This window comes from Papilio polytes, unplaced genomic scaffold (genome assembly GCF_000836215.1).
Source record: "Papilio polytes unplaced genomic scaffold, Ppol_1.0 DF820678.1, whole genome shotgun sequence".
Lineage (NCBI taxonomy): Eukaryota > Metazoa > Arthropoda > Insecta > Lepidoptera > Papilionidae > Papilio > Papilio polytes.
The window spans coordinates 1931077-1941959 of NW_013528526.1; the positions used below are offsets into that span (position 1 = coordinate 1931077).

Genomic DNA, 10883 nt, shown 5'->3' on the forward strand with positions numbered 1-10883 from the left:
CAGTTGCTGGTACAAAGGGCACGTGTCTGCAATAGACTTATGTGAACGCTTCTGGCTTACAAGTTACTAGAACATTTTTTGTGACAGCTACTTATATATATGTTAATGAAGGGGTTGAAGCGAGAAGGTCCAAACCTTACAATGACACGTCATGTTCCATACCAGTGCCAGTAACTAGCATTCTAGTTAATGCCGTTTTACTTGCATGTATATATTTGTCCACAAAGCAAGTAAAGTAATATTAGGCAGCGCGAAGAAAATGTAACGCTCATTTGTTTTGTTGTTTGAGTTTCGGTAAATTGAATGAAATATGAAGTTCATTTAATAAGACCTTTAATATGTTGGTATTATTAATATCTGTGTTAACCAACTGTTTCACTTTAGCCCAGTTTTTCTTAACTTAATCTATTTTCGCTTCTTCTTATCTTGATGTTGGAAAGTTTAACACATGTATATTATCTTAGTTAACTTAACCCTCCGCTGAAACGTCTGCTAAAACAATAAGAGATTCCAAAAGATAATATAAAATGAGTTTTTGCTACAGTTTGTTCGTTTTAAGTTATCTTAACGAACGTGTGAGTTTACTTTGCGCTAAGAAAACATTTCTACCGACAATTTTACGGAGTATTTCTAATTATAATACACCAGATCTACTTTTTCTATAACTAACTAGAAAACTTGTCTGCTAACAAATTAATACCGAATTTATTCCACACGAGCTGACGCTAGCAAACTTCGATCGCGTGGAATTTAAAAAAAAATGAGCGTCTATGTCATTGCATCCCCCGCGTGCATCTACTTTTTACAATCCTTCCAATCAAAGTCCCGTCTAAATAGATCCACCCGTTCCAGAGATAGCGGTCTGGTCGCCATTTTGACTGCTCGGAATTAAAAAAGCCTATAATATGTCCATCTACGTCAGCTACCCTTCAGTGAAAGTCCGGTCAAAATCGGCCCAGCCGTTGCTGCCGAACAAACGCGGCTTACGGACAGACAAACAGACAAAAAATTAAATGCGTTTTCTTTTATTAGCAACTCAAATACGTCATCTTTCCGAAATCTAGAAGGTGATATTTAAAAAAAAGTATGTTTTAGATAATAACATAACATGTCAAACGCTTACAACAATTTTGTTTCTCTGTCGCTCTTTGCGCTCTCGCTCGCACGCTCAGGTGGAACGTGACAATGAGTCATCTTATTTCAGACTCTCCGTCGATTTATAATTTCACGTCAAAAAAATAATGTTTTTTCATTTATATCAGTAAAAATCGTCCATAAATAGAGGTTTAGAGCGAGTGCACAACTTTGACTAAACTATCGTACAACTGTTGTGCGATTTCGTTGCCAATTCTTGTGCCATTTCGTAGCCAATTCAACTGTTTAGTTGCACAATTGAAAACAGCGTAATGTACGTGTCTCCATATAAGCTCATTGGAATCAAAGCGCGGCTGAACAATAGTTTAGTCAAAGGTGTACGCGCGCACTAAAATTCTGATATCTCTGTATATATCTACTCTTTGTAATAATGTATGCTCGCTTGATTAATTAAAATGTAAATCAATATATAACTTCCGGTGTTTGTTTGAAATGTTTTTACAACATTCGACGTATTTTGATATGCCTTCGTCCAGAATCTACTCTTAGACTGAGAAGATGTTATAACAACTTTGAACTGTTGAATCAACTCGGTTTGGTTTCGAAACTTATTCATAAAGATGTGAGTACAAGCTTGCGAGTTGCATATTGTCATAACAAACTTATTATACCTATCGGAGGTCCACCTTCATTTATATCTATCTATCTATACTTCTACACTATAATATAATAAAGCGTAAACACACACTTCTTTGTTACCTAAGATGTCAGCAATTACAGCATATTTTTGAATGTTTTTTTTTAATAAAAAGCCCTACACTTAAGACACGCTTTAGGTTATGTTTTCACGCCATTAAACTCAGGGGGTAAATATTTTAGATAAAAACCCTAATGTGGGGAAGGGACCATAAACTACAAGCAGCCAACATTAAGAAAGCAAGGTTATTATGGTAACGGTAATTTTGACATGTAAACAATAAAAAAAAGTCTTTTTTTTATAATTTCATGGAAAGCTGTACGGGAATAGATAGTTATGGAATAAGATGGCCCCACAATGCGTTGGAAAATCGGTGCCGTCACCTGATAAATAAACGTGAATGATAGTCGTATAATAATCATACTAATGTTATAAATGCGAAAGTTTAGATGGATGGATGGATGTTAGAGTTTGTAGCCTAAACGGCTAAATGAATTTTGATGAAATTTGGCATAGATGTAAGGGATAGTCTGGAAGAACACATAGGCTACTCACCTTATTTTTTTTAATCTACGCAGACGGAGTCGCGGCGAAAGCTAGTTCGTTTTTAATGTAATGTAACACCTCGATTCGATTTCATTTAGAAGTTAGGAAAACAGGGAAACGTCCAAATCTATACAAGGCGGTCATTACCTTACACTTCTCAGTTATTTGTAAAATTTTGACCCAAAGTAAAAAACCCAATGAAAGATTGCTTTGTCCCGTAAACCTAGCCTAGACCATCGCATTACGGTGCTTATGTCGTTAAAAAATGCTCATGTTGTAAAGCTTATGAGAAAAAAAAAACATACAGACGAATTGAGTACAATTCGATTTAGGATCTGTAGGATTTAGTAATCCTTCTTTTGGGAATTCAGTCAAAAACGGATATGTTTTTGAATTTCGTTAGTTTTAGCACATGTGTATTTTTGTCTTCGGGTTTGGAACAAAGAGTAAGCATACTTTAAGAATGGACAGGTCTTAAAATTGAAAATATTTGACTTAGTGTTTTCATAGAGAATTTCAACGATGATTTGATTGTCTATGTTATGCATAAATGCTGTCATCAATTTAACTATTAATGATATCATACATTAAACAATAATTATTCAGACATCTTTTTTTTATGTCACAAGGTGGCAAACGAGCAAGCGGTCATATGAATCCAAAATGGCGAAGCGACCGCTACCGATAGACATCCGCAAAAACGGATGCGTTGCGTTGTTCAATTTCAGTTCAACAAATTATATTTTGTAGACATTTATGTATTACATTTTAGTACTTATATTTTTTTTCTATTAAGTAAATTAATTCTGAATATCAATTTGCTCATTATAAAATAATCAAAACATTTGTTACAAATACAAATAATGTCTAAAAACAGTTTACAATTTTTTTAAAGAGAGTAAAGCTAAGTAAACTTTATACTTTATTTGTGTGTTTAAAATAATTTTGTTATGACTAATGTAACTTACGACAAAACTCTCGACGATTTTTTAAACCAACTTCCCATAAGATTTCTGTACTAACACTGACTTAAAATACTAATATTATAAATGCGAAAGTTTAGATGGATGTTTGTTAGAGTTTGTAGCCTAAACGGCTAAACGGATTATGTTGAAACTTGGTATAGATGTAGGGGATAGTCTGGAAGAACACATAGGCTGCTCATTTTATGTTTGTTTTTTTTTTAAATTCCGGACGGAGTCGAGAGCGAAAGCTATTAACAATAATTCTATATAGACAATAATAATAATAAAAAGAGAGTTATCTATTTAAGTAATTAAGAAATTGTTTTGTTACTTAACCCGTAATTCGATAGTGTGACGAAAAACTATAAAAAAAACTACTAAACTAGTTTTTAAAAAAATACGTGAGATTTTGATTTTAGTGTGTTGGTAACATATAATATTTTTTGCTACAAAAAACTCCGTCAAATTAATGCTTACTTAGTGTTTCTTTTTAAATAAAAAGTACTGTTTTAGAGATTATTTTGATTGCATTATAGAATATTTTGTTTCAAAGAAGATATGAGAACAAATGGTGTCGGAAATCAATTTATTTGGGCGTGTAATAAATGTCCAAATAAATTACAAAGTACGTAAATAATAAAATTTTATTAAAGTCGGCATTAAGAAAGTTATTAGTCAATTAAAAATAAAGTTATAAACACCGTCTACATCATATTCTATAATGTATTTATTTTAATTAAAAAAAAATCAAGTTAAAAAATAATTCTTGGAAATCCGCATGTAAACCTCACCTAGATAATCAACAGCATAACAGCAAGTCACAGAGGTACACACACAGCACTCAACACGTGTAAACTATATTACTATTAAAATATCGGCGCAGGAACGACGCCGACGGCCAACGCTAGTGTTGTGATCGCAGCTCTGCGCGCCACCATTTATATAGCCTGTAGCGACAAATGAGGAGCGTCAGCAAAAATGGCCCGCAATATTCCATCTCGTGTCATTGTGGTACATTAACCGTGATTTCTGACGTCTATTTGTTAAGAATAAGAGGCATTTATATCTTTTTGGGATAACTTTGATTTAAAGATTGTTTAGTTTAGTTATTTTATACATTGAAGAACTTTTTATGTTATAAGGTTGGCAACGAGTAAACAATTATCTTGGTCCACCAAAAGTGAAACGATCTCTACCCGCAGACTTCTGCAATTGCTGATGTGTTGCTTATCTTTTATAGAAGAATGATGGGGCGTATCTAAATAGTATATTTTCTCTTCCTATGGGTTGCCTTCTCCGCCAAATACAATTTCCCTTCTCATCATTTGCTTATAAGAAAAGGGTGGAAATGGTGCAAAAAGCAGAATTGCTGCCTCTTAGCGACTATCTTCATTGTGGTAACCTACTGGGCGGGTTTGCTATATATAAAAGTTGTTATTCCAGGCTCGTTATAGCGTTAGGAAAATAAGTAAAAGGTACTGAGTATGATTTTGTAGTGACACTATAAGGGCCAAAACTGAAACACGATGAGACAAAATGGTGTTATTACAAATTTTAACTCGTACTCTTTCATTATGTTTTTACTCAGCCATCTTTATTGCATCAAAATTTTCTTGTAAAATGTGTAAATCAAATATTACAAGAGAATAAATAATGACAGAATTTTTTTCTTAACTTTGTATCTGTTTTGCGGACGGTACTTATTGCTACCAACTGTTGAATTGCAATGGGCCATTCCCACCGCATCGTAGGACTCTGCCGACCCCGTACTTCATATTCATTAGTTTGCCGTGCTAAAATTGTTTGCTATCATTGTTACCCCTTGGCATTCGCGTCCATTTTCCTTGGAAAATATCAATATTTTTATATTTATCTTGTTAAGATTTACAATGTCTTGATGCAATAATGATCAAGGAATCGGTCGGAAGGTTTTATACATTCAGGGTAGAATTAATTGAAATCAATCTGGAAGCTTCTTAACCAAATTATTATAGGGCCTTTCCAGAGCGTCGCCAGCCTCCTTATTTAGTGAAATTAACAGTCTTTTTGCTTAATTCTTGTGTCTTGTTAGATTTTCTTTTCACTTTTCTGCGTGTTTTACCTAAAAATGTAGGAAAGATTTTTCTTCCTGTTAATTTTAATCTCAAAGAGTATGAAACCATTTTGTAAGCATTAAATAATTATTTACTTTGTTAAAAAAATCCTTTCTCATTTTATAAAAAAAAAATAAGTATGGTTATTACGTCTTTATGTCTGTTATAATTTTTTAGTTACTTATAGTTTTTTATTCCAATATTTTGAAAACGTATCGATAAAATAATTTTAACTTACAAGTTACTTATATTTTATTTATTGGTTGTTATTTGGGAATAGGTTCAAGATGGGTTTAAAAGGCTCAAATCCTTAGGACTGAATTAGTAATATTAGACACCTCTGACAACTAACAATAAACAGGATATCAACCACGGTATTTTGTGCTTGTTGGTTTTCCGCCGTTTAGCGCTGACGGTAGCGCTTCTTAACGGTGGTGAAGATTCGTTTAATTTGGAACGCATAAGAGCAGAAGTTGTCATTTCCACGCAATCGCCTACTATTGATGTAAATAGGTGTAAAAAAATTACAGCCGTTAATTGACTAAGAAGAGTTTTTAATGTTAACTTAGCATGAAAATTCTACAATTACGATTACTTGAAATATCCCTCTTACATTTCAAATAATTGTATATTACTCTGCTAAGGTTGCTGTTATATTTAGTAACTGTTCAGTTCGTGGTATCCAAAGTATTTGTATCCGTATTTGTATCCATTCGTACCCATCGGCCACGCGATCGCGGGCTCTCAGTTGACAAATATACGTTTGTTTTTGAAAATCCGCACGAACGATATCCATTGTTCTCTATTCAATGTCGTTACGGAATCAATAAAGTTTTTGGAATTCCTGTTAAAATGAAGATGATATAAGATCTTGCTGGATAGATATCATTTTATTGTTTTATTGGCGGTGAACGTTACAAACCTGAATCATTGTTACGTAATCGAAGACGTAATAGATAAACTATTTGTTTATGCTCTTTGTTTTTTAATTATTAGACGGCCAGTGTTTTTTTTATTAAATTTTATTCGTGACTCTGTGGGGAATTTTAAAACTTAATAAGTATCTTTCCGGACTCTGTTCTATAACTATGCCAATTTAAACCGAGATTTTTTTTTTAATACCCGCTCTGTCACCACGTTCCGACAGATGAGAATAAAAAATTTCACCCGTCCCACCTTTTAGTCCTACTATCACCAATAAGGTGACAGATGGAACCGTTTAGAAATAAAATAATTTCTAACCGTCCCCTGGTGCAAAAGGTGGGACGGATAAAACTTTTTTTTCTCATCTATCGCCACGTGGGGACAGAGCGGGGTGGCGGTTGGCAATAATCCCAAAACAAGAATTAGCAGCAACACGGGTGCAGGTAAAGAGAATTGGGGATTCATTTTTTACTTATTAAGAAAAACTTAAATATTTAATTCAAAATGACTTTATAATTAAAATAATTCTGTGACTTAAGATTATTTAGTTTTCATCAACTTATATCAAATGTCACGATTTTGTTGGAAAAACGTTCTGACCGACGTCTTTTAGATTTCTTAATTCAGTTGTTATCTTTAATTTGTACGTAGTCGTTTTTAGGAGATGATAAAATTAACAAGGTGTGAAGATAAGGCGCTTCGTAATAAGTGGGAGTATTTTGACAGGGCCGGGCACCTGACACTTTTAAGTTGATTGAATGAAAACACGAACAGAACCGCGGCTACACCTGCGAAGTCCACAGACTAAATAATTAACAGATTGTACGTAATATAGTATAAAATGGAAAACGATGGCCTTATGATTAATGTTAAGAGAAGGGAAGGTGCAGAAAAATGTTATTTCCCTTTCCTATTTCATACCACGAGCAATCGACTACATTTTCCCATTCTTTGACAACATAGGTAGAAAAGAAAATTTTTACGTGTCTGTCTTAATTTACTCTATGATAATTCTTAATCCTTTTTATTGGTATTTCCTATAATATGGAAATATTTCGTTGATTTAAAATATGTTAAAAGTTTGTTTAATAGTTATGTTAATGTAATCTTAAATTCTAAAATCTTTACTTTACTTCTTAATTTAGATAAATTTGTATAGAATGTTTTTTAAAGTAGTGTACAAACATAAATGTTTATTCATATTTTATCGATTTTCATAGTTTACGTTAATCTTTGGGAGCTTAACTTTTTTAGCTAAAGAAGTGTTTTCGACAATGGTTTTTCACGGAAACTGCGGAAGAAGATTAAAGAGCAATTCAGTTTACGTAAGAAAAGATGCCAATGATATAATTTGCATAAACGAGAGGGGTGTAACCGAATGGAAATACCGTTTTTACCTATAACAGAAATTGTGCGAAGCTCTCCCGTGAATTGCGTACCGCCGTAAACTTTGGATGACACTAAACTGAGCACCTACGTGTATATTTATTATTAAACGGTTAATTTTTAATACTAGAAATAAATATAGCATGCATTGTCGATACTAATAATTTAAATAATAAGAAACGAATTAAATTCATACTATTTTAAGTTATTCTCAGTCGATTACTGATACGCCATTTAAATTACACCGTCTTTTGTTTTTAATTCTGACGCCTATCAGATTGTAAGCAGCGCTTACTAAGCGGAGTATTTATGGTTCGTTTCAGTATTCAGTGTTATTATACCAATCGATTCGTGCAGTATCTATTGCTGCAAAACTGCAGTTGAATGCCCGTGGGTTTGTTTGTGCCATTTTATTATACTCCTGGAATGCTTCTTGGAAGGAATGCGATGGGGACCAACGGACATTGAATTTGTTATTAGATAATATTTACTTTATCGCTTTGATGGGAGTGAATTCTCCATGTTGGGATTACTATAGTTTCACAAGAGGGCCTCCCAGTAGCAGAACAGTAAACTTTACAGTACTGCTATTATTTTATAACATACTGTCTAAAAAGAACTGTTCTTTTTAGACAGTATCTTTGTGTTCTTTACTTTACTACCCTGGTGTGAAACAAGCATACATCTGCTCAGATTCTCACTGACAACATATTAAATATATGTCACCGTTAGATTATATTTGATGCTCTTTTGTAATTTACCTAGGCAAAGTATAACAGGACTGAATTAATTAAAGTGACTGATGGTGTTATATTTCTTCGAAATGCAATAACAAACTGTAAAAGGGCTCTGTATGACATAAATAGGTAGCCATTAGATATCCAAATACTATATTATTAAAAAAATGTTGCATATTTTCTTGAATAGAGTTTCAAAAGGCATCGACGTTTAAAAATAGAACGATTTAAAGTTGCCGTGAGTAGGGAAATGTCGATGTAAGAAACGATATTGCAGTTTAGAGTTGTGTTCGCAATTTTCCATCTTAGACGATCTTATGAATGAAACTCGAAAGTCGTATTTTTAGTTATTACAAATGTATTTCTTTAAATAGAATTGCAAAATGACTACTATAACTACATTGTTAGAGTCACTTAAGTGCAAATAATTTTCGTTACTAAAATAATCGTAGAGTTTTCAGCATTAGCTTTTTAAAGAGGTTAGTTTTACGAGTGTTCCTAATGAACTGGGCAAGTAAGGACGTCTTTCTATACGTCTATAAATAAAATATTTACAAAGATGTCCACGAAGATTTAAAAACAAAATTAACATCTAGTTAGACATACTAGATTTATAGAACGCAATAACGTAAACAAAATGGCGGCTATAATTTTGACACATTGAAAATTAACCGCCCGTATATCTATGTTCCCTCCATACATGATGTGAATTTACATGTTAATTTTATAACATGAAATATGCAATTGTTTCAGATCGTTGAGTTGTCCGTTTTAACTTGAATATGGTAAGTATTTGCATATTAAAAGTTATGATTTAAGTACAAGATGGTACAAGTACTAAAGCGTGGGTTTCAATAGACTTGCTTCAACAAGATCGAAATTTTTTCATAGATATTGGTTTTCAACATACATCCATCTAAATTTTCGGATTTATAATACACCTAGCTGTTCTCCTGCGGCTTTGTCCGCATGAAACTATAAAAAGTTTATTTTATTGTTTACTTTTGTCAAATTCTCAATTGCAAATGTCAAAATTACCGTTACCCTTGCTCTCTTAATGTTGGCAGCTTGTAGTTTATGGTCACTAACGCACATGAAGTTTTTCTTCAATTTATATACCCTTAGTTTAATGGCGTGAAAATATATAGCCTAAAGTGTGCCGTTAGTGAAGGAGATTTTATTTAAGGAAGAATTATGCAAAAATATGCTGTGATTGCTGACATCTTACGCCACGAAGAAGTGTGTGTTTACGCTTTATTATATTAGTATAGGTATAGAGAAGATTGTTATTATGATAATTAATGGAACTTTTTAATGCAATAATTCATTATTCTTGTTAGAAATTCAAATTCTGCTCGGAGGGCGACTGCCCGTTATGGGCGCTGGCGGCGCTGCATGCACTTGGCGGGCTACCCGCACAACTCTTCAGGACCTTGCTGCATCATATTACTGAAGAACAACCGGTTTGTAGTTCACTATAACACTTTCATTTAGAAAACAAGCAGGCAGAAATAAATTCCGTTTCTCGCAATTCCGGTTCTCTCATTATCCTATGATATTACATTTTACTGAGGTATAATCGTTCTTTTCTATTCTATTCTGTCTATTTTTTTAAGTTTAAATATCAATTGTACAGTAACAATTCTCTAGCGTCCCCCTAACTGTCGAATCTCATGTCAACTGCATTTATAAATTCTCCCGCCAATACTGGCATATTACCATACAATGTCTTGAATTCCTGAACATTTAGAAACTGAATTTAAACCAATAAATATGAAGAATACGTTAAAAGAATTCGAAGTAAGATGTAGCAATTTGAAAATATTTTTACACTTTAATGTTCGATGTGCAATATCATACACGTAGAGTAACAAATTGAGTTTGACATCATTAGAATAATCATATTTTCCGATATTTGAGATGTTTAAAAAATATGTACATACATGAAATGTTTTATTGTTTTCAGAGAAATTGTTTACCAGCTTTTAATAAAATAAATATTAGTTCTATATTTTTAAAGCCGTAAACTAGTGAAAGGAAACAAATGACTGTCGAAACTTTGTAAACAAATTTCGATATTCATTTGTTATAAACTAAAAGATCTTTCCAAATGTATTTAATTAACTTCATTGAAATGTCATAGTCGATCAAAATTGTCTCCTTAAATAACCTAAAATTCATAAAGATGAAAAAACCTACAGACCTTTGTAAATATTCAGTCGACAAATAACATTTGGTCACCCACTCGGACACTCTCGCCTAACCTTAACATAATAACGTAATAAAGAATCATAAGGAAACCTCCGTTTGTTGATAGAACGGGATTCTATGATATTTTTAAAACATATATCTATTATGTTCTTGTATACAAAGAAATCTAGTCTTCAAATTAATACTATTGTGTTTGTAAATTAATAAATACTTTTTTATTATTTTTACA

General features: G+C 32.7%; 1 protein-coding gene across 1 annotated transcript in view; it reads left to right on the plus strand.

The window, feature by feature from the left end:
- The window catches only part of LOC106110371 (putative peptidyl-prolyl cis-trans isomerase dodo), a 15510-nt gene that overhangs the window by 3374 nt on the left and 1253 nt on the right, over window positions 1–10883 (plus strand). The window contains exons 2-3 of the mRNA XM_013292190.1: window positions 9197–9228; window positions 9784–9906. Coding sequence (XP_013147644.1) covers window positions 9226–9228; window positions 9784–9906 — 126 coding nt within the window. The 5' untranslated portion in view covers window positions 9197–9225. The remainder of the gene's footprint in view (window positions 1–9196; window positions 9229–9783; window positions 9907–10883) is intronic.